The sequence below is a fragment of the Pelophylax lessonae genome, assembly GCF_965119305.1.
Source record: "Pelophylax lessonae genome assembly, chromosome: 8".
Taxonomy (NCBI): Eukaryota; Metazoa; Chordata; class Amphibia; order Anura; family Ranidae; genus Pelophylax; species Pelophylax lessonae.
The window spans coordinates 295,607,580-295,632,512 of record NC_138775.1 but is presented as its reverse complement, the minus strand read 5'-3'; the positions used below and the strand labels follow the sequence as shown (position 1 = coordinate 295,632,512).

The 24,933-nt window shown below is 44.6% G+C and overlaps 1 protein-coding gene across 1 annotated transcript in view; it reads right to left on the bottom strand.

Annotated features, from left to right (window-relative positions):
• Nucleotides 1-24,933, bottom strand: part of CCDC17 (coiled-coil domain containing 17) — a gene marked incomplete at its 3' end in the record, with an annotated part of 127,666 nt that overhangs the window by 84,174 nt on the left and 18,559 nt on the right. The window contains exons 7-11 of the mRNA XM_082266377.1: nt 22,602-22,738; nt 14,703-14,825; nt 5,087-5,310; nt 4,876-4,961; nt 1,825-2,040 (exon numbers count right to left, since the gene is read on the bottom strand). Coding sequence (XP_082122503.1) covers nt 1,825-2,040; nt 4,876-4,961; nt 5,087-5,310; nt 14,703-14,825; nt 22,602-22,738 — 786 coding nt within the window. The remainder of the gene's footprint in view (nt 1-1,824; nt 2,041-4,875; nt 4,962-5,086; nt 5,311-14,702; nt 14,826-22,601; nt 22,739-24,933) is intronic.

The following is a 24,933-nucleotide window of genomic DNA, read 5'->3' as shown; positions in this document are numbered from 1 at the left end:
ATTGTACAGGAGAATGCAGGGCTGCGGGCATGGTACAGGAGAATGCAGGGCTGCGGGCATACTACAGGACAATGCAGGGCTGTGGACATGGTACAGGAGAATGCAGGGCTGTGGACATGGTACAGGAAAATGCAGGGCTGTGGACATGGTACAGGAGAATGCAGGGCTGCGGGAATGGTACAGGAGAATGCAGGGCTGCGGGAATGGTACAGGAGAATGCAGGGCTGCGGGCATGGTACAGGAGAATGCAGGGCTGCGGGCATGGTACAGGAGAATGCAGGGCTGCAGGAATGGTACAGGAGAATGCAGGACTGCGGGCATGGTACAGGAGAATGCAGGGCTGCGGGAATGGTACAGGAGAATGCAGGGCTGTGGGCATGGTACAGGAGAATGCAGGGCTGTGGGCATGGTACAGGAAAATGCAGGGCTGCGGGAATGGTACAGGAGAATGCATGGCTGCGGGAATGGTACAGGCTACAGTAGAAGAATAAAATTAATTTGGCTTTATAATTAACTATGTATAATAGCTAGAAAATCCAGCAGCGGTGGGGGGAGCCCCTCGTAAGAGTGCAGACCTGGGAGCTCAGAACACAGATCCCCCTGCCATCTATATTATATTGGAAAATGTTCATTTTGGGTGTGTTCCTTTAAAAAAAACTCTACATTTAAAATTAGGCCCCTTTCACGCTTGTGCGACCTAAAAGTCGTGCGATTTTGCCACAATTTTACCTCAATTTGTTTTCCACAATTTTGACTGGACTTGAAGCAATGCCTATGCCTATGGACCTCAAAACGCATCAAAGTCAGACTAAAGTAGTGCAGGGACTAGTCGCACAGATATGAACGGTACTCACTGGAAATCATGGAGTATGACTTGTCATGTGACTTTGCAGTCCCAAATCGCAGGACAAGTCGCACATGTGTGAAAGGGGCCTTAACAGTAATGTAAAAACCAAAAAAAAGGGGCAAAAATATTGGAAAAAAAATTCCACCAAATATTAAAAAACAACCATTCAATAAATCTATATGTTTCTTCAAATCTTATGAAATAATTTGATTATTATTAACTATTATAATTTATTTAAATTAATTTATTATTTAATTAATTTATTTAATGAATTTATTAATTATTTCAATTAAAATTATTATTCATTATTATAATTATTAAAACAAAATAAATCTATATGTTTCTTCAAATCTTATGAAATAATGTTATTATTATTAATTATTATAATTTATTTAAATTAATTTATTATTTACTTAATTAATGTATTTAATGAATTAACAAATGTATTATTTAAATTAAATTTATTATTATTCATTATTATAATTATGGAAATAAAATAAATCTATATGTTTCTTCAAATCTTATGAAATAATGTTATTATTATTATGAATTATTATAATTTATTTAAATTAATTTATTATTTATTTATTCAATGAATTAACTTATTTTCTTATTTAGATTACATCTATTATTATTCATTTTTATAATTATTAAAATAAAATAAATCTATATGTTTCTTCAAATCTTATGAAATAATTTTTATTTTTTACCCATGAGATCCATGTTTATACTGCCTACCAGCTGAAAGGTATAACTAGGCTTGCAGTGGGAGGTGATTGCTCTCGGTAATGAGAGATGGAAAGGGGGGAAGGGTGGTTACAGGAGGGGGGTTGGGACTCAGGGTGATGTCACTAGTAGAACAAAAGGCAGCAGTAGGCGGGGCAGTGGCACAATATCACAGGTTCTGGATAGTGTTGTCACCCACACATATAGCACAGCAGGGGGGAATCACAGGACTTTCTAGATTCAGCAGGTACCTGGGTATGGGCTGTTTGGCAGATAACATGGCGAGGTTTCCTCGGGGGACACTAGCCACGTGCTGCGGGGAATTCCACATCTCACACAGGACGTCCGGCAGGGAAGATGAATGCCCCATCCTGTGCCCGTTACTGTACAGGCCGCTCAGCAGGCGCACCTTCTGGAAGGTCGGATCCAATCCCAGGATGAAGTCGTAGAATATGACAAAACCGGCTCTGCAAAGGAGAGAGTCATTAGAAATAAATATCACTGACATCTGATCCGCGGGGGCGGGCCCAGAAGGCTAGAGTTTCCTGCCTTCCGAGAATTTATTGTCTGTAAAAAGCAGACAAATGAAAGAGTAAAAACATTAAGTAAGCTTCTAATAATAACCAACAAACAGTGCAAAAAGTTCATTGATTCCTCAGAATTCTCTGTAACCAACTGCAGCCAGAATTCAGAGACCTTCCTGAACCTCGGTGCCCGGCTGTGTACCGATCCTGGCCGGTATCCTGACTCTGCCTGATGTTCCTGTACCTCGGTGCCTGGCTGTGTACCAATCCTGGCCGGTAATCTGACTCTGCCTGATGTTCCTGTACCTCGGTGCCTGGCTGTGTACCAATCCTGGCCGGTATCCTGACTCTGCCTGATGTTCCTGTACCTCGGTGCCTGGCTGTGTACCAATCCTGGCCGGTAATGTGACTCTGCCTGATGTTCCTGTACCTCGGTGCCTGGCTGTGTACCAATCCTGGTCTGTATCCTGACTCTGCCTGATGTTCCTGTACCGCGCAGCCTGGCTGTGTACCGATCCTGGCCGGTATCCTGACTCTGCCTGATGTTCCTGTATCTCGGTGCCCACCTGTGTACCGATCCTGGCCTGTATCCTGACTCTGCCTGATGTTCCCATATCTCGGTGCCTGGCTGTGTACCGATCCTGGCCGGTATCCTGACTCTGCCTGATGTTCCTGTACCTCACTGCCCGGCTGTGTACCGATCCTGGCCGGTATCCTGACTCTGCCTGATGTTCCTGTACCTCACTGCCCGGCTGTGTACCGATCCTGGCCTGTATCCTGACTCTGCCTGATGTTCCTGTACCTCACTGCCTGGCTGTGTACCAATCCTGGTCTGTATCCTGACTCTGCCTGATGTTCCTGTATCTCGGTGCCTGGCTGTGTACCGATCCTGGCCTGTATCCTGACTCTGCCTGATGTTTCTGTACCTCACTGCCTGGCTGTATACTGATCCTACCCAGTATCCTGACTCTGTCTGATGTTCCTGTACCTCACTGCTCGGCTGTGTACCAATCCTGGCCAGTATCTTGTCTCTGCCTAATCATCCTGTACCTCACTGCCCGGCTGTGTGCCAATCCTGGCCGGTATCCTGTCTCTGCCTGATTTTCCTGTACCTCACTGCCCGGCTGTGTACCGATCCTGGCCGGTATCCTGACTCTGCCTGATGTTCCTGTATCTCGGTGCCCACCTGTGTACCGATCCTGGCCGGTATCCTGACTCTGCCTGATCTTCCTGTACCTCACTGTCCGGCTGTGTACCGATCCTGGCCAGTATCCTGACTCTGCCTGATGTTCCTGTACCTCGGTGCCTGGCTGTGTACCAATCCTGGCCGGTATCTTGTCTCTGCCTGATCATCCTGTACCTCACTGCCCGGCTGTGTGCCAATTCTGGCCGGTATCCTGTCTCTGCCTGATGTTCCTGTATCTCGGTGCCCACCTGTGTACCAATCCTGGCCTGTATCCTGAACCTCACTGCCTGGCTGTGTACCAATCCTGGTTGATATCTTGACTCTGCCTCATGTTCCCATATCTCGGTGCCCAGCTGTGTACTGATCCTGGCCAGTATTCTGACTTTCTGTGACTCGCTGCCTGACTGTTGATGACATCTTAGCTTGTGTACTGATTATGGTCCTGCCTGCCGATCAAGTGTCACTGTGTTCCAGTTCCCAGTTCTCTTTTGGTAATCTGTGGTCATCTGCTTCCTGCAAACACCAGCTGGTGCTGCCCATTATACCGGCCCTCGTGTGACCTCCTTCTGTCATCACTACCAGGGGTGTTGGACAAGAGGTGCAAGAGAAGCCCCTTCTCCAGTTTGATCTTCACCAGGTACGTGACACTAAGCTCTCCTTTACACTTGCTTCAAATTTGACACACATTAAAGCACCTACCGCTTCAATATTAGGTTTGGCAAATGCCTTATGTGTGTGTTGATTTTGGTTTTGTTTTAGAGGGGCCCAGTACAAACCATGCTCCTCTGGTACAGAGACTGATGTGACTGTAGGGGAGGGGACATTAGAGTGTAAGCTCCTCTGGTACAGAGACTGATGTGACTGGCTCAGTGATCTCTGTACAGCACTGTGGTATATGTCAGAGCTATATAAATGTATAATAATAATAGTGTGTGACTGTGGGGGGAGGGGACATTAGAGTGTAAGCTCCTCTGGTACAGAGACTGATGTGACTGTGGGGGGAGGGGACATTAGAGTGTAAGCTCCTCTGGTACAGAGACTGATGTAACTGTAGGTGAGGGGACATTAGAGTGTAAGCTCCTCTGGTACAGAGACTGATGTGACTGTAGGGGAGGGGACATTAGAGTGTAAGCTCCTCTGGTACAGAGACTGATGTGACTGGCTCAGTGATCTCTGTACAGCGCTGCGGTATGTGTTAGAGCTATATAAATGTATAATAATAATAGTGTGTGAAAGTGGGTTTAAAGACCTTAAAATGTACCATAAAAGTTATAAAAACATGCCTAGGGTGTATTTAAATAGGGTATTTCTATTTTGCGGATTTTCACTTATTGTGGGTGGGTCTGGAACATAACCCCAGCGATGGAGGGGGGTTTACTGTATAGTTTTCTGATTGATGATACTTTGAGAAAAGTATACTGCATTTTGGCCACTAGATGGAGCTGACAATACAAGCATGAATCTCCTCTAAGGAAATACAGGACATTTCGTTCAGCTTGCACAAATGTCTTTGACGTTCAGGCAATGAATATTTTATGAATAGAACCCTTAGAATCAAGGATAGGTTTCTGTTAAATAATAAAGTTCCTTACACAGGATCATAGGGTGCCGGTCCCAGTGCATCGAGGGGTTCTAGGATGTGTCTGTTCCCGGTAGGGCTCGGAGGACGCATAGACTCCTGAAAATGGTAACAAAAAAGACAATTTTACAATAAAGCTTTTTGATTCTTCCTCTGTTCCCCTCCTACAGACTTTGGCATCTCTCTTTAGTGTGTTATAACGATAAATGTAACAGGTGACTCACCTGTGCTCCCATCATCACAGCAGGCTCAGGTCTCCCAATGGGCTGCCTGTTGGGGTGCAGCGACTGGGGTGGGGGTACGGGGGGAGGCTGGAATGGTGGGGGTCCTTGTACTCCTCGTGGAGGCATCCTACCGACATCTCGTCTGAGCATTTCAATATCAGCCTGAAGATGAGCCATCTGCTGTATATGTTCCTGCTGCATCTCCGCTATGTCTGCGTCTGCTGCTGAGGAAAATCCGGACAGAGAAAGAAGCATGCGGACCATTAGAATGGGTTTAATCTGAGAAACTCTCATCAGGGCATCCTGAATCTGTTAGCACCAACATTATTCACATCCGTCACTTTACCAGGAGGAGCTTACACTCTAATGTGTCCTCACAGTCACACACTATTATTATTATACATTTATATAGCTCTGACATATACCGCAGTGCTGTACAGGGATCACTGAGCCAGTCACATCAGTCTCTGTACCAGAGGAGCTTACACTCTAATGTCCTCTCCCCCACAGTCACATCAGTCTCTGTACCAGAGGAGCTTACACTCTAATGTCCCCTCCCCCACAGTCACATCAGTCTCTGTACCAGAGGAGCTTACACTCTAATGTCCCCTCCCCCACAGTCACATCAGTCTCTGCACCAGAGGAGCTTACACTCTAATGTCCCCTCCCCCCCACCCAGAGGAGCTTACAATCTACTGTCCCCTCCCCCACAGTCACATCAGTCTCTGCACCAGAGGAGCTTACACTCTAATGTCCCCTCCCCCCACAGTCACACACTATTATTATTATACATTTATATAGCTCTGACATATACCGCAGTGCTGTACAGAGATCAGTGAGCCAGTCACATCAGTCTCTGCACCAGAGGAGCTCACACTCTAATATCCCCTCCCCCACAGTCACATCAGTCTCTGTACCAGAGGAGCTTACACTCTAATATCCCCTCCCCCACAGTCATATCAGTCTCTGTACCAGAGGAGCTTACACTCTAATGTCCCCTCCCCCCACAGTCACATCAGTCTCTGTACCAGAGGAGCTTACACTCTAATGTTCCATCCCCCACAGTCACACACTATTATTATACATTTATATATCTCTGACATATACCGCAGCGCTGTACAGAGAACACTGAGCCAATCACATCAGTCTCTGTACCAGAGGAGCTTACACACTAATGTCCCCTCTCCCATAGTCACATCAGTCTCTGCACCAGAGGAGCTTACACTCTAATGTCCCCTCCCCCCACAGTCACACACTATTATTATTATACATTTATATAGCTCTGACATATACCGCAGTGCTGTACAGAGATCAGTGAGCCAGTCACATCAGTCTCTGCACCAGAGGAGCTCACACTCTAATATCCCCTCCCCCACAGTCACATCAGTCTCTGTACCAGAGGAGCTTACACTCTAATATCCCCTCCCCCACAGTCATATCAGTCTCTGTACCAGAGGAGCTTACACTCTAATGTCCCCTCCCCCCACAGTCACATCAGTCTCTGTACCAGAGGAGCTTACACTCTAATGTTCCATCCCCCACAGTCACACACTATTATTATACATTTATATATCTCTGACATATACCGCAGCGCTGTACAGAGAACACTGAGCCAATCACATCAGTCTCTGTACCAGAGGAGCTTACACACTAATGTCCCCTCTCCCATAGTCACATCAGTCTCTGCACCAGAGGAGCTTACACTCTAATGTCCCCCCACAGCAGACATATGCAGGATGAAAAAAGTTGTTTCATTTCAATTCGGTATTTAAATAAAATAGCTCAGTTAAATTTGTTTATTTTCGGGCTTTGTTTCATTCGTTTTGTATTCAAATTTGAGAAATTCAACCAAAATAAAAAAAATCTGAGCACATTCGAAAAAAATTATCAAATTTTATTCGAATTCAAAAACAGATTTGAATTCAATTTTTTTTCCCATTTAAATGCAGTTGTTACATTTGGCTGTTGATAATCACTGTCTGACAATTCGAAAATTGGAACAAAATAGAATAAAATAAAAAACATATATAACCCTCTTTCGAAATTCGAATTTAGAATAGATAAAATGTAAATTAGAATAGAAAAGATTAGAATATAATAGAAAATAATAGAAAATAAAAGAATAGAAAATAAGAGAATAGACTAGAAATTAATAGAAAAATCATTGAATAGAATAAAATAAAATAGAAAGAATATAATATATAACCATCTTCCTAAACTGGAATTTTGTATAAAATGAATTTCAATAGAAAAGAATAGAATAGAATAGAAAATAAATGAATAGAATAGAAAATATGTCCTATCAACATCTGTCACAGGGTACCACTAGTGCCCCATGCATACTTGTCACATCCAAAATAATAATAGAAAATAATACAAAAGAAAATAAGACAATAGAATAGAAAAGAAAAGAATGTAACATAATAGAATAAAGCAGAAAGAATATATAATAATTTTCCGAAATTCGACTTTCAAATAAAATAAATTTGAATAGAAAAGATTAGAATAGAAAAGAATAGAATATAAAATAAAATAGAAAGAATATAACAGTTAAATTCTATTATATGTTATTCTATATAAAAATTGTTTTTCTATTATTTTCTATTCTTTTTTATTTTCTTATTTTCTATTTTCTATTCTTTTCTATTATTTCTATTCTAATCTTTTCTATTCAAATTCATTCTATTCAAAATGTGAATTTCTGAAGAGGGTTGTATTCTTTATATTTTATTCTATTCTATTGTCTTTCTAATCTATTCTCTTATTTTCAATTATATTGCATACTGTTGTTTTGGATTCTATTCTAATGTATTCTATTCAAATTCAAATTTAGAAGCCTGTCATTCTCTTTTTTTTATTCTTTTCCATTAATTTCTATTCTTTATTATTCTTTAATTTTTATTCTATTGCTTGATTATTTTATATTTTATTTTATTGCATTCTTTTTTAGAAAATCGATTTCTAATTTTTTTTAAATTCGATTTTGATTCTAATTTATTTTGCGTTTATTTCGGATTAGTTTTAAATTAGTTACCATTGTAATTCAGTAAACATCAGAATTTACAAATAATGAAAAGCTGAATTTTGATTCAGAACGTAACGAACCGCAAGTCAGGCTCACCGTAAAGTGTGTATTTAAAATTAACCACTTGCTGACCGTCCGCCGCAGTTTCACTGCGGCACGTTGGCTCGGCTGCGTGAATCAATGTAGGAGTACGTCAGACGCGGGAGTGGTGCTGGGGGGCGAGCGCGCACTGCCGGGCACCCGCGATCGCTCCCCGTGAAGAAAGAAGGATGGTCAGCTGTTTTAAACACAGCTGACTGTTGTTTTCTCTGAAATGTTCACAGTTCGTCTGTGATCCTTTTACAGTATATAGGATCACAGGTCTCTATGATCATTTCATAAGTCCCTCCTCCATACAGTTAGAAAACACTCCCCTAGGCTCACATTTAACCCTTTGATTACCCCTGGGCTAACTCCTTCCCTGCCAGTGTCATTAGTACAGTGACAGTGCATATTTTTAGCACTGATTACTGTAGTGATGTCACTGGTACCCCCAAAAGTGTCAAAAATGTCAGTTAGGGGTCCGATCTGTCCGCCGCAATGTCGCAGTCCCGCTAAAAAACGCTGATCGTGGCCATTACTCGTAAAATAAATAAATAAATAAAAATGGCATAAATCTTTCCCCAGTTTGTAGACGCGATCGCTTTTGTGCAAACCAATCAAAACCTTTTTCACAGGGATTACACATTGTTATTTTTGATACTTATTTACTTTTTTCATCCTTTTGATTGCATTGATTTGATCAGCTTCCAGATAAATGCATTACCTACAATGGTTTCAACAGCTGAAGGCGAGGCCATCTAGTGGCCAAACTTAGTTTGATCACATATATGGCATGGTAACAATTCACGATCATTACTGTTACACTTGTTTAGTGGGTTGCATATCCCAAATTGTTTATTAATCAGTCCGCTGTTTACAATATCAGACTCACCACCTGGGGTATTTTATTAACTGTTTGTATGCCCTTGTTTTGACGAATTGCCGTTATATGTGTTATATATTTATACTTCTTTCAATAAAAGGAATTACTTTTTAAGCCTAATACCGCTTGGGTCCTTCCCTACTTTTTCTGCATGGCATTTTTTGCTATCTGTTTTTTTGTTAAATTAACCCTGGGAATCCCACACCCCTATTTTCAGTGATACGGGTGAGCAGGTGAGGCATAAATCCCCCCCCTTTCTTGCTATGCCGGTTCCGGGGTTTTTCTTATTGTTATCAGAACACACATTGGCCTAAAAGGATGAAAAACTTTTATTTTTTATTTTTTGGGAATTATCAGAATACACATTGGCCTAAAAGGATGAAAAACTTTTATTTTTTTTATTTTTTTGGGAATTATCAGAATACACATTGGCCTACAAGGATGAAAAACTTTTATTTTTTATTTTTTTATTTTTTGGGAATTATCAGAATACACATTGGCCTAAAAGGATGAAAAACTTTTATTTTTTATTTTTTTATTTTTTGGGAATTATCAGAATACATATTGGCCTAAAAGGATGAAAAACTTTTATTTTTTATTTTTTGGGAATTATCAGAATACATATTGGCCTAAAAGGATGAAAAACTTTTATTTTTTCTTTTTTCTTTTTTGGGAATTATCAGAATACACATTGGCCTAAATGGATGAAAAACTTTTATTTTTTATTTTTTGGGAATTATCAGAATACACATTGGCCTAAAAGGATGAAAAACTTTTATTTTTTATTTTTTTATTTTTTGGGAATTATCAGAATACATATTGGCCTAAAAGGATGAAAAACTTTTATTTTTTATTATTTTATTTTTTGGGAATTATCAGAATACACATTGGCCTAAAAGGATGAAAAACTTTTATTTTTTATTTTTTTATTTTTTGGGAATTATCAGAATACATATTGGCCTAAAAGGATGAAAAACTTTTATTTTTTATTTTTTGGGAATTATCAGAATACATATTGGCCTAAAAGGATGAAAAACTTTTATTTTTTATTTTTTGGGAATTATCAGAATACGCATTGGCCTAAAAGGATGAAAAACTTTTATTTTTTATTTTTTATTTTTTGGGAATTATCAGAATACACATTGGCCTAAATGGATGAAAAACTTTTATTTTTTATTTTTTGGGAATTATCAGAATACACATTGGCCTAAAAGGATGAAAAACTTTTATTTTTTTATTTTTTGGGAATGTTAAATAGCAGAAAGTGAAAAATACGTATATATTTTTATTTTTTTCAGAATTGTCGCTATTTTTTTGTTTATAGCGCAAAAAATACAAATCGCAGGAGGTGATCAAATACCACCAAAAGAAAGCTCTATTTGTGGGGGGAAAAAAGGACATTGATTTTATTTCTATACAGTGTCGCACTGTTTTCCGTTAAAGTAACGCAGTGCCGAATCGCAAAAAATGGCCTGGTCATTATAATCTGTAACATCTAAAATATCAAAAGTCATTTTACAAAATCAGCATTTCCATGGAATGGAATTCTGGCCACAAAGTGAGATCCTGCGTCAGTAACATATATTCATCATACATGTATAATAATATAATAATAACAACAACATTGTGTAATAATATAATAATAATAATAATAACATTGTGTAATAATATAATAACAATGTATAATAATATTTCTCAGTGACACGGATACCCAAGAACACACACTGCGCTCTGTATATTGGATTTTATTTCTCTCTGTATAATAACAATGTATCGATTACATAGCAGAGGGGGGGGCCACCCTCCATGGATCCCAGCGGGCGCAGAATTGAACTTTTATTTGAACACACAGAACAAAATATCACACAGAAATTTACAATGATATTAATCAGGGACAATCCACCCCTGAGGAACTACAACTCCCAGCATGGACTGAAATGATAAAGGATTGTCAATCGAATCAATTTCTGGCAGATATTGGACAGTCTCTGTGAAATGATTAACACTGATTGGCACAAAAATAAGCGTTATATAAAAGTCATCGGTTGGGGTAATGTTGACCACTTCCGGAGGAGGAGGCGTCTGGTGTCTGCTGTCCGTTAGTAAGAAGGCGAAGGACGCCGGCCTGCAACAAGACAGGGACAGGTTTACTTTGCATCCTCGCCATTTACTAAGGGACATTTCATTTATCTGAGGTCCTGAACTATGTAGCAGACCTTGCCAGACACACCCCCTCCCTCTGTGGTCAGACACACCCCCTCCCTCTGGGGTCAGACACTCCCCCGCCCTCTGGGGTCAGACACACCCCCGCCCTCTGTGGTCAGACACTCCTCCGCCCTCTGTGGTCAGACACTCCCAAGCCCCCTGCGGTTAGACGCAACCCGCCCTCTGTGGTCAGACACTCCCCCGCCCTCTGTGGTCAGACACTCTACTTCCCTCTGTGGTCAGACAACCCCCCCCCTGTGGTCAGACACTCTCCCACTCTCTGTGGTCGGACACTCCCACGCCCTCTGTGGTCAGACACTCCACCTTTCTCTGTGGTCAGACACACCCTCTCCCTCTGTGGTCAGACACCCCCCCTCCCTCTGTGGTCAGACACACCCCCTCCCTCTGTGGTCAGACACACCCTCTCCCTCTGTGGTCAGACACTCCCCCTCCCTCTGTGGTCAGACACACCCCCTCCCTCTGTGGTCAGACACACCCCACCCTCTGTGGTCAGACACACCCCGCCCTCTGTGGTCAGACACACCCCGCCCTCTGTGGTCAGACACTCCCCCGCCCTCTGTGGTCAGACACTTCCCAGCCCCCTGCGGTTAGACGCACCCCGCCCTCTGTGATCAGACACACACCCTCCTTCTGTGGTCAGACACTCCCCCGCCCTCTGTGGTCAGACACTCCCCCACCCTCTGTGGTCAGACACTCCCCCGCTCTCTGTGGTCAGACACCTCCGCCTCCCTCTGTGGTCAGACACCCCCGCCTCCCTCTGTGGTCAGACACACCCTCTCCCTCTGTGGTCAGACACACCCCCTCCCTCTGTGGTCAGACACTCTCCCACTCTCTGTGATCAGACACTCCCCTTCCCTCTGTGGTCAGACACACCCTCTCTTTCTGTGGTCAGACACTCCGCCTCCCTTTGTGGTCGACAAACTCTCTCCCTCTGTGGTCAGACACTCCCCTTCTGTGGTCAGGCACACCCCTCCCATGCAGGTCTGACACCTCCCTTCTCTGGTTAGACACGCCCCCTCCTTTTCTGGTCTGACAGGCTCCGTTCCCCCTCTGGTCTGACACCTTACAACCCTGGCATGACACGACCCCCTCTCTGGTCGGACATGCCCCCTCCCTCTCTAGCATGACACGCGCCTCCTATCCTATACACCATCAATCTGTAGGAGGGCACTTGTGACAAGGGGTGTGTGGCTGTTACTCAGCTCTGCCAGGACAGAGCACTGCACTGTGAGAGCAGGAAGCAGCATTTTTGATGAGAGATTATTATTAAAATTATATTTAAAGTGTAACTAAATTTTTATTTTTATTATAATAATAATAAACATGTTATACTTACCTGCTGTGTAATAGTTTTGCACAGAGCAGCCCCGGTCCCCCTCTTCTCAGATCCCCTGGCAATCTTGGCTCCTCCTCTTCTTTTTGTGCCCCCATAGCAAACAGCTTGCTCCCGAGCACACAGTGCATGCTTGCTCCCGAGCAGTGTGTGTCTATGGAGACACACACGGCTGGGCTTAGCTCCGCCCCCATTTCCTCCTCACTACATTTGATCGACAGCAGCAGGAGCCAATGGGCTGCGTCCCTGTGTGAAGAGGAAGAGAGGGGAGAAGAGAGGCAGCCATGCACAGCGCTGGATCTATTCTCTCCTCTCTTCCCCCTCACACCGGGAAGGGGATGAACAGAAAGCTATAAAACATTTTTTTACCTTAATGCAGGAAATGCTTTAGGTAAAAAAAATGGTTTTGGCTTCAGAACCACTTTAACTACTTCCCGACCATGCTACAGCCAAAAGATGGCTACAGGGTGGTCTTCCAATTCCGGGAGGGCGTCCATTGACAACCTCTCAGAGCCCACCTCCTGCGAGCCCCGTGGGGTGCACATCCAGCATGCTATGTGACCGCTGTGTCCTTCTAATCACAGATCTGGTAAGGGGCCAATTGTGATAAAGAGCAATCCTCAATCCTTATCTGTGCCCATCAGTGTCGCCTATAAGTGTCCATTGGTGCAGCCTTATCATTGATGTCTATCAGTACCCATTAGTGCCACCTATCAGTGCCTCCTCATCAGTGCCCATCAGTGCCGCCTATCAGTGCCTCCTCATCAGTGCCCATCAGTGTCGCCTATCAGTGCCTCCTCATTAGTACCCATCAGTGTCGCCTATCAGTGCCACCTATAAATACCCATCAGTGCAGGCTTATCAGTGTTGCCTATCAGTACCTATTAGTGCCACCTATCAGTGCCTCCTCATTAGTGCCCTTCAATGTTGCCTCTCAGTGCCTCCTCATCAGTGCCACCAAACAGTGCCTTCTCATCAGTGCCCATCAATGTCGCCTATCAGTTCCACCTATAAGTGCCCATCAGTGCAGCTTTATCAGTGTTGCCTATCAGTACCCATTAGTGCAGCCAATCAGTGCCTCCTCATCAGTGCCCTTCAGTGTTGCCTCTCAGTGCCTCCTCATCAGTGCCACCAAACAGTGCCTTCTCATCAGTGCCCATCAATGTCGCCTATCAGTTCCACCTATCAGTGCCACCTATAAGTGCCCATCAGTGCAGCTTTATCAGTGTTGCCTATCAGTACCCATTAGTGCCGCCAATCAGTGTCTCCTCAGCAGTGCCCATCCGTGTCGCCTATCAATGCCTCCTCATCAGTGCCCATCAGTGAAGCCTCATTAGTGCCTCCTCATCAGTGACGCCTCATAAGTGCCCATCAGTGCAGTCTATCAGTGCCCATCAGTGTAGCCTCATTAGTGCCTCCTCATACATGCCCCCTCATAAGTGCCCATCAGTGCAGCCTATCAGCGCACAACAGTGAAGGAAAAAATTACTTATTTGCAAAAGATTTTAACAGAAACCATGAAAAACATTTTTTTTTCACATTTTTTTCTGTTTGTTTAACAAAAAATAAAACTCCAGCAGTGATTAAATACCACCAACATATAGACCTGTTTCAAAAAAATAAAAACATTTTAGCTTGGGTACAGCGTTGTATGACTGCGCAATTGTCATTCAAAGTGCAAGAGCACTAAAAGCTGAAAATTGGCATGGGCAGGAAGGGGGTGAAAGTGCCCATTAGGTAAATGGTTAAAGCATTTTCAAGCAAACATCAGTCATAGTACATAAAATATGGGGTACGGGACTATAAAATGATAATAAGTTGGGGGGAAAAAAAATCACGTGACCTTTGCTGATCTGGATCACCTACCAGTGATTCTACAAATAGGTAGTGGGTGGGGCATGCAAAAATGGTCGCACCCAGAATTCATTGCTGCTGCTGTTCGATGTTCTGGCTCAGCAGAGACTGTGTGATGCTATAAGCACCCAATGAGGAAAACGCCCAAAACCAAGAAGAGTTTCTCCATTGGAAAGTCTCATTGGAATCCCACAAGTTGCCTCGGATCTCCTACCTTTGTCCATCTTTTTCCGGCTCCTGTGCAGCTTCAGGTTGAAGATTTCTTCCTCCAGACGCTGGTTCTCCATCTCCACCGCCATGAGCTCCACATCCAGGGCCCGGGGGGCCACGTCATGACCTGATGTAGATGAATTAGATGAGTGCATGATGTCTTTATGAATTATTTTATTGGCTGTCCTAGTTTTTGGGTATTTCATTATGTCATGCAAAATGTATCCTAAATTACTAACCAAACGCCCTTCTACGTATCAGAACTCTTCAGCACCCACCAACCTGAAGAATACTTCCCCAAAGTTTGCTGGGAAACCAACACTTCTGGGAATGTCAATCTCCTGATACCCCCCCCCCCCCCATGGGTCCCCCCATACATCCCCCCTTGTAGCTCTGACTGGTTCCCCCCTGTGACCTCTATGCCGTCACTGTCTCCTCTATTGGGTGGAGGTCAGAGGGAGGAACCAATGAGTCCTGTGGGGGACCCAGGAGATTATGATGGCAATTGCATTGGGCAATGGTTGATGCAGCAGTGACAAAACTCACCAATGGAGACTATATCATGCCATGGTGGACAGTAACTACGTACTAATGGCTACTACTATTTTAGCAATAAATTACCACATTTTTTGGTAAAATATAAAAGATGAGGATACCCATCATGTCAAATCTTACGTTTGTGTTCACCCCGTAAAATAGTGACAAACTTCAGTGCCCTATCGTTTCCATAGGCGATGCTTTAAAAGCCCCCTATAGGGCATCAGTTTATGGAGGAGGTCCAGTGCTAGAATTATTGCTCTCACTCCAGTGTGTGCAGTGATATGTATATCTGATCTCCCCAGGAGCCTGCATTCGCTATATCTGGTCTCCCCAGGAGCCTGCATTCACTATATCTGATCTCCCCAGGACTCTGCATTCACTATATCTGATCTCCCCAGGACTCTGCATTCACTATATCTGATCTCCCTAGGAGCCTGCAGTCACTATATCTGGTCTCCCCAGGACTCTGCATTCACTATATCTGCTCTCCCCAGGAGCCTGCATTCACTATATCTGCTCTCCCCAGGAGCCTGCATTCACTATATCTGGTCTCCCCAGGAGCCTGCATTCACTATATCTGATCTCCCCAGGAGCCTGCAGTCACTATATCTGATCTCCCCCAGGACCCTGTATTTACTATATCTGCTCTCCCCAGTACCCTGTATTTACTATATCTGATCTCCCCAGGAGCCTGCATTAACTATATCTGATCTCCCCAGGAGCCTGCAGTCACTATATCTGATCTCCCCAGGACCCTGCATTCACTATATCTGAGCTCCCCAGGGGCCTGCACTCACTTTATCTGATCTCCCCAGGAGCCTGCATTCACTATATCTGATCTCCCTAGGAGCCTGCAGTCACTATATCTGGTCTCCCCAGGACTCTGCATTCACTATATCTGATCTCCCCAGGAGCCTGCATTCACTATATCTGATCTCCCCAAGAGCCTGTATTTACTATATCTGATCTCCCCAGGAGCCTGCAGTCACTATATCTGATCTCCCCAGGACCCTGCATTCACTATATCTGAGCTCCCCAGGGGCCTGCACTCACTTTATCTGATCTCCCCAGGAGCCTGAATTCACTATATCTGATCTCCCTAGGAGCCTGCAATCACTATATCTGGTCTCCCCAGGACTCTGCATTCACTATATCTGATCTCCCCAGGAGTCTGCATTCACTATATCTGATCTCCCCAGGAGCCTGCATTCACTATATCTGATCTCCCTAGGAGCCTGCAGTCACTATATCTGATCTCCCCAGGACCCTGCATTCACTATATCTGAGCTCCCCAGGGGCCTGCACTCACTTTATCTGATCTCCCCAGGAGCCTGCATTCACTATATCTGATCTCCCTAGGAGCCTGCAGTCACTATATCTGGTCTCCCCAGGACTCTGCATTCACTATATCTGATCTCCCCAGGAGCCTGCATTCACTATATCTGATCTCCCTAGGAGCCTGCAGTCACTATATCTGATCTCCCTAGGAGCCTGCAGTCACTATATCTGATCTCCCCAGGAGCCTGCATTCACTATATCTGATCTCCCTAGGAGCCTGCAGTCGCTATATCTGGTCTCCCTAGGACTCTGCATTCACTATATCTGATCTCCCCAGGAGCCTGCATTAACTATATCTGATCTCCCCAGGAGCCTGCATTCACTATATCTGATCTCCCCAAGAGCCTGCATTAACTATATCTGATCTCCCCAGGACTCTGCATTCACTATATCTGGTCTCCCCAGGACTCTGCATTCACTATATCTGATCTCCCCAGGACTCTGCATTCACTATATCTGATCTCCCCAGGAGCCTGTATTCACTATATCTGGTCTCCCCAGGAGCCAGCATTCGCTATATCTGGTCTCCCCAGGAGTCTGCATTCACTATATCTGACCTCCCCAGGACTCTGCATTCACTATAGCTGATCTCCCCAGGACTCTGCATTCACTATATCTGGTCTCCCCGGGAGTCTGCATTCACTATATCTGACCTCCCCAGGACTCTGCATTCACTATATCTGGTCTCCCCAGGAGCCTGCATTCACTATATCTGATCTCCCCATGAGCCTGCATTCACTATATCTGCTCTCCCCAGGAGCCTGCATTCACTATATCTGCTCTCCAACAGTACACAGAACATAGAAATGCAATTATTTTAGTAAATATAAACTGCTAAATACCTTTTCTCATCAGCAGTATATCTGGTCTCCCCAGGACTCTGCATTCACTATATCTGATCTCCCCAGGACTCTGCATTCACTATATCTGATCTCCCCAGGAGCCTGTATTCACTATATCTGGTATCCCCAGGAGCCTGCATTCGCTATATCTGGTCTCCCCAGGAGCCTGCATTCACTATATCTGATCTCCCTAGGAGCCTGCAGTCACTATATCTGGTCTCCCCAGCACTCTGCATTCACTATATCTGGTCTCCCCAGGAGCCTGCATTCACTATATCTGCTCTCCCCAGGAGCCTGCATTCACTATATCTGCTCTCCCCAGGAGCCTGCATTCACTATATCTGATCTCCCCAAGAGCCTGCATTCACTATATCTGATCTCCCCAGGAGCCTGCATTCACTATATCTGATCTCCCCAGGAGCCTGCATTCACTATATCTGATCTCCCCAAGAGCCTGCATTTACTATATCTGATCTCCCCAGGAGCCTGCAGTCACTATATCTGATCTCCCCTGGAGCCTGCATTTACTATATCTGATCTCCCCAGGAGCCTGCAGTCACTATATCTGATCTCCCCCAGGACCCTGTATTTACTATATCTGCTCTCCCCAGTACCCTGTATTTACTATATCTGATCTCCCCAGGAGCCTGCATTAACTATATCTGATCTCCCTAGGAGCCTGCAGTCACTATATCTGATCTCCCCAGGACCCTGCATTCACTATATCTGAGCTCCCCAGGGGCCTGCACTCACTTTATCTGATCTCCCCAGGAGCCTGCATTCACTATATCTGATCTCCCTAGGAGCCTGCAGTCACTATATCTGGTCTCCCCAGGACTCTGCATTCACTATATCTGATCTCCCCAGGAGCCTGCAGTCACTATATCTGATCTCCCTAGGAGCCTGCAGTCACTATATCTGATCTCCCCAGGAGCCTGCATTCACTATATCTGATCTCCCTAGGAGCCTGCAGTCACTATATCTGGTCTCCCCAGGACTCTGCATTCACTATATCTGATCTCCCCAGGAGCCTGTATTAACTATATCTGATCTCCCCAGGAGCCTGCATTCACTATATCTGATCTCCCCAAGAGCCTGCATTAACTATATCTGATCTCCCCAGGACTCTGCATTCACTATATCTGGTCTCCCCAGGAGTCTGCATTCACTATATCTGACCTCCCCAGGACTCTGCATTCACTATATCTGGTCTCCCCAGGAGCCTGTATTCACTATATCTGGTCTCCCCAGGAGCCAGCATTCGCTATATCTGGTCTCCCCAGGAGTCTGCATTCACTATATCTGACCTCCCCAGGACTCTGCATTCACTATATCTGATCTCCCCAGGACTCTGCATTCACTATATCTGGTCCCCCCAGGAGCCTGCATTCACTATATCTGACCTCCCCAGGACTCTGCATTCACTATATCTGGTCTCCCCGGGAGTCTGCATTCACTATATCTGACCTCCCCAGGACTCTGCATTCACTATATCTGGTCTCCCCAGGAGCCTGCATTCACTATATCTGATCTCCCCATGAGCCTGCATTCACTATATCTGCTCTCCCCAGGAGCCTGCATTCACTATATCTGCTCTCCAACAGTACACAGAACATAGAAATGCAATTATTTTAGTAAATATAAACTGCTAAATACCTTTTCTCATCAGCAGTATATCTGGTCTCCCCAGGACTCTGCATTCACTATATCTGATCTCCCCAGGACTCTGCATTCACTATATCTGATCTCCCCAGGAGCCTGTATTCACTATATCTGGTCTCCCCAGGAGCCTGCATTCGCTATATCTGGTCTCCCCAGGAGCCTGCATTCACTATATCTGATCTCCCTAGGAGCCTGCAGTCACTATATCTGGTCTCCCCAGGACTCTGCATTCACTATATCTGGTCTCCCCAGGAGCCTGCATTCACTATATCTGCTCTCCCCAGGAGCCTGCATTCACTATATCTGATCTCCCCAAGAGCCTGCATTCACTATATCTGATCTCCCCAGGAGCCTGCATTCACTATATCTGATCTCCCCAGGAGCCTGCATTCACTATATCTGATCCCAAGAGCCTGCATTTACTATATCTGATCTCCCCAGGAGCCTGCAGTCACTATATCTGATCTCCCCTGGAGCCTGCATTTACTATATCTGATCTCCCCAGGAGCCTGCAGTCACTATATCTGATCTCCCCCAGGACCCTGTATTTACTATATCTGCTCTCCCCAGTACCCTGTATTTACTATATCTGATCTCCCCAGGAGCCTGCATTAACTATATCTGATCTCCCTAGGAGCCTGCAGTCACTATATCTGATCTCCCCAGGACCCTGCATTCACTATATCTGAGCTCCCCAGGGGCCTGCACTCACTTTATCTGATCTCCCCAGGAGCCTGCATTCACTATATCTGATCTCCCTAGGAGCCTGCAGTCACTATATCTGGTCTCCCCAGGAGTCTGCATTCACTATATCTGACCTCCCCAGGAGCCTGCAGTCACTATATCTGATCTCCCTAGGAGCCTGCAGTCACTATATCTGATCTCCCCAGGAGCCTGCATTCACTATATCTGATCTCCCTAGGAGCCTGCAGTCACTATATCTGGTCTCCCCAGGACTCTGCATTCACTATATCTGATCTCCCCAGGAGCCTGTATTAACTATATCTGATCTCCCCAGGAGCCTGCATTCACTATATCTGATCTCCCCAAGAGCCTGCATTAACTATATCTGATCTCCCCAGGACTCTGCATTCACTATATCTGGTCTCCCCAGGAGTCTGCATTCACTATATCTGATCTCCCCAGGAGCCTGCAGTCACTATATCTGATCTCCCTAGGAGCCTGCAGTCACTATATCTGATCTCCCCAGGAGCCTGCATTCACTATATCTGATCTCCCTAGGAGCCTGCAGTCACTATATCTGGTCTCCCCAGGACTCTGCATTCACTATATCTGATCTCCCCAGGAGCCTGTATTAACTATATCTGATCTCCCCAGGAGCCTGCATTCACTATATCTGATCTCCCCAAGAGCCTGCATTAACTATATCTGATCTCCCCAGGACTCTGCATTCACTATATCTGGTCTCCCCAGGAGTCTGCATTCACTATATCTGACCTCCCCAGGACTCTGCATTCACTATATCTGGTCTCCCCAGGAGCCTGCATTCACTATATCTGATCTCCCCAGGAGCCTGCATTCACTATATCTGCTCTCCAACAGTACACAGAACATAGAAATGCAATTATTTTAGTAAATATAAACTGCTAAATACCTTTTCTCATCAGCAGTATATAGCAATCTTGTGATTTCTATAGGGTTAAAGCTATTTTTTTTTGTACAACTAAAGTCTCTTGTATAACGGTCTAAACAAATTCCAGATTCAGTTACTATGTGATATACAAGACTCATAAAGTACACAAAAAAATTCCTTTATCTTCCCTGACTGAGCCAAGTCCTCCGTCAACTAGGAAAAATGTGTGCACTTGTTTTTTCTAAAAAGGTGAACTTATCCCTAAGTAGACCTGTCTACTATTCATCTGAATGTAAGTTGGGGGCATTGGGGAAGCAGTTCTCCTGGATATACAGCGGGGAAAATAATGATCTGATCCCCTGCAGATTGTGTAAGTTTGCCCATTTACAAAGAAATGGCGGGTGTATAATTTTTCTCATAGGTGTGTATTTTATATAATAGAGACAGAATATCAACCAAAACTCCAGTAAAAATCACATGATACAAATGTTATAAATTGAGCTGCAGTTCAGTAAATAAAATAAGTATTTGATCCCCAAGCAAAACATGACTTAGTAGTTGGTGGAGAAACCCTTGTTGGCAAGCACAGAGGTCAGACGTTTCTTGTAGTTGGTGACCAGGTTTGCATACATCTCAGGAGGGATTTTGGTCCACTCTTCTTTACAGATCTTCTCTAAATCCTTACGATTTCTTGGCTGTCACTTGGCAACTCGAAGTTTCAGCTTCCTCCATAAGCTTTCTATAGGATTAAAGTCTGGAGACTGGCTAGGCCACTCCATGACCTTAATGTGCTTCTTCTTGAGCCACTCCTTTGTTGCCTTGGCGGAATGTTTTGGGTCATTGTCATGCTGAAAGACCCATCCATGACCCATCTTCAGATTTCTGGCTGAGGGAAGAAGGTTCTCATCCAAGATTTTACAATACATGGCCCCAGCCATTGGCCCCTCAATGCGGCAAAGTGGGCTTGTACCTTTAGCAGAGAAACACCCACAAAGCATAATGTTTCCACCTCCGTGCTTGACTGTAGGGATGGTGTTCTTAGGGTCATAGTCAGCATTCTTCTTGCTCCAAACACGGTGAGTCGAGTAAATGCCAAAGAGTTTAATTTTGGTCTCATCGGACCACAGCACCTTCTCCCAATCCTTCTCTGAATCATTTAGATGTTCATTGGCAAACTTCAGATGGGCTGTACATGTGCCTTCTTGAGGAGGAGTACCTTGAAGGCGTTGCAGGATTTCAATCTATGGCGGGGTATTGTGTTACCAATGGTTTGTTTGGTGACTGTGGTCCCAACTGCCTTGAGATCAATCACAAGCTCCTCCCGTGTAGTTCCGGATTGATCCCTCACCTTTCTCATGATCATCCTTCCCCATGAGGAGAAATCTTGCATGGAGCTCCAGGCCGAAGGTGACTGATGGTTATTTTGTACTTCTTCCATTTGCAAATAATCCCTGCAACAGTTGTTTCCTTCTCACCAAACTTCTTGCCTATTCAAACCTTGTGCAGGTCTACAATCTTGTCCCTGACGTCGTTTGGCAGCTCTTTGGTTTTGCCCATGATGGTGAGGTTAGAATAAATTAGAGATTCTGTGGAGATTCTTACATTGACAGGACTAATCTGTGTACCACATGAGCACCTACTGTAGCCAGTCTGTGGAGCCAGAATTATTGTTGGTTGGTATTAGATCAAATACTTATTTTACTCACTGAACTGCAACTCCATTTATAACATTTGTATCATGTGTTCTTTCTGGATTTTTGGTTGATATTCTGTCTCTATCATATAAAATACACCTATGATAAAAATTATACACCCTTGATTTTTTTTGTAAGTGGGTACAAAATCTGCAGGGGACTGAATCATTATTTTCCCCACTGTATACAATATATATCAGAGGTGTATATTAGAAATGTATACAGGTACTTACGCTTCTTTTTCTTCTCCTTGCGCTCCTGTTTGTGCGTCATATCTTCAAATGTTAACGCCTCGGCCTGCAGGTCTCTCATCTGTGCCAGGACAGCCGGGTCGCTCCCTCCGCTCTGCACGTAAGCCAGCTGCAGGGCGCTGTACGGGGAGAAAAAAAAAAAAACAGATAAAGGAAAATTATGGGCACTATTTAAAAAAAAAAAAAACATAATAGTAAAGAAGGCTGTGACCAATTAGGTCTAATCCTTTTTTAAATTAAACCAATAAAATAGGGAACCTAACTGGTCACTTTAAAAAACAGTTCAAAATGTATTTTCATTCTTCCAGCGTTTAGCTTTAAACTATATTTATACACAGAAAGTAGTGAGGGAGGACAGAGGAAAGTAGCGGAGAATAGAGGGAGGACAGAGGAACATAGTGGAGGATTATGGGAGGACAGGGGAAAGTAGCAGAGGATTATGGAAGGACAGAGGAAAGTAGCGGAAGAAAATGGGAGAACAGGGGAAAGTAGCAGAGGATTATGGGAGGACAGAGGAAGTAGGGGAGGATTATAGGAGGACAGAGGAAAGAAGCGGAGGATTATGGGAGGATAGGGGAAAGTGGCGGAGGATTATGGGAGGACAGAGGAAAGTAGTGGAGGATTATGGGAGAATAGGGGAAAGTGGCGGAGGATTATGGGAGGACAGAGGAAAGTAGTGGAGGATTATGGGAGGACAGAGGAAAGTAGTGGAGGATTATTGGAAGGCAGAGGAAAGTAGCAGAGGATTATGGGAGGACAGAGGAAAGTAGCGGGGGATTATGGAAGGACAAAAGGAAAGTAACAGAGGATTATGGGAGGATAGAGGAACGCAGTGGAGGATTATGGGAGGACAGGGGAAAGTAGCGGGAGATTATGGCAGGAAAGAGGAAAGTAGCGGGGATTATAAGAGGACAGAGGAAAGTAGTGGAGGATTATGGGAGGACAGTGAAAAGTAGTGAAGGATTATTGGAAGGCAGAGGAAAGTAGCGGAGGATTATGGGAGGACAAGTGAAAGTAGCGGAGGATTATGGGAGGACAGGGGAAAGTAGCGGAGGATTATGGGAGGACAGAGGAAAGTAGGGGAGGATTATGGGAGGACAGAGGAAAGTAGCAGAGGATTATTGGAAAGTGAGGGAAAGTAGCAGAGGATTATGGGAGGACAGAGGAAAGTAGCAGAAGAATATGGGAGGACAGAGGAAAGTAGCCGAGGATTGAGGGAGGACAGAGGAAAGTAGCGGAGAATCATGGGAGGACAGAAGAAAGTAGCGGAAGGATTACGGGAGGGCAGAGGAACGTAGCGGAGGATTGTGGGAGGACAGGGGAAAGTAGCGGGAGATTATTGCAGAAAAGAGGAAAGTAGCGGGGATTATGGAAGGACAGTTAGAAGTAGGGGAGGATTATAGGAGGGCAGAGGAAAGAAGCGGAGGATTATGGGAGGATAGGGGAAAGTGGCGGAGGATTATGGGAGGACAGAGGAAAGTAGCGGAGGATTATTGGAAGGCAGAGGAAAGTAGCAGAGGATTATGGGAGGACAGGGGAAAGTAGCGGAGGATTATGGGAGGACAGAGGAAGTAGCAGAGGATTATGGGAGGACAGAGGAAGTAGCAGAGGATTATGGAAGGACAGAGGAAAGTAGCGGAGAATTCAGGAAGGACAGAGGAAGTAGAGGAGGATTATGGAAGGACAGAGGAAAGTAGCGGGGAATATGGGAGGACAGAGGAAGAAGGGGAGGATTATGGAAGGACAGAGGAAAGTAGCGGGGATTATGGAAGGACAGAGGAAAGTAGCAGGGGATTATGGGAGGACAGAGGAAAGTAGCGGAGGATTATTGAAAGGCAGGAGGAAAGTAGCAGAGGATTATGGGAGGACAGAGGAAAGTAGTGGGGGATTATGGGAGGACAGAGGAAAGTAGCGGACGATTATGGGAGGACAGAGGAAGTAGCAGAGGATTATGGAAGGACAGAGAAAAGTAGCGGAGGATTCAGGGAGGACAGAGGAAGTAGGGGAGAATTATGGAAGGACAGAGGAAAATATCGGGGATTATGGGAAGACAGAGGAAAGTAGCGGAGGATTATGGAAGGACAGAGGAAAGTAGCGGGGATTATGGGAAGACAGAGGAAAGTAGCGGAGGATTATGGAAGGACAGAGGAAAGTAGCAGAGGATTATGGGAGGACAGAGGAAAGTAGCGGAGGATTATGGGAGGACAGAGGAAAGTAGCGGAGGATTATGGGAGGACAGAGAAAAGTAGCGGAGGATTATGGGAGGACAGAGGAAAGTAGCAGAGGATTATGGGAGGACAGAGGAAAGTAGCAG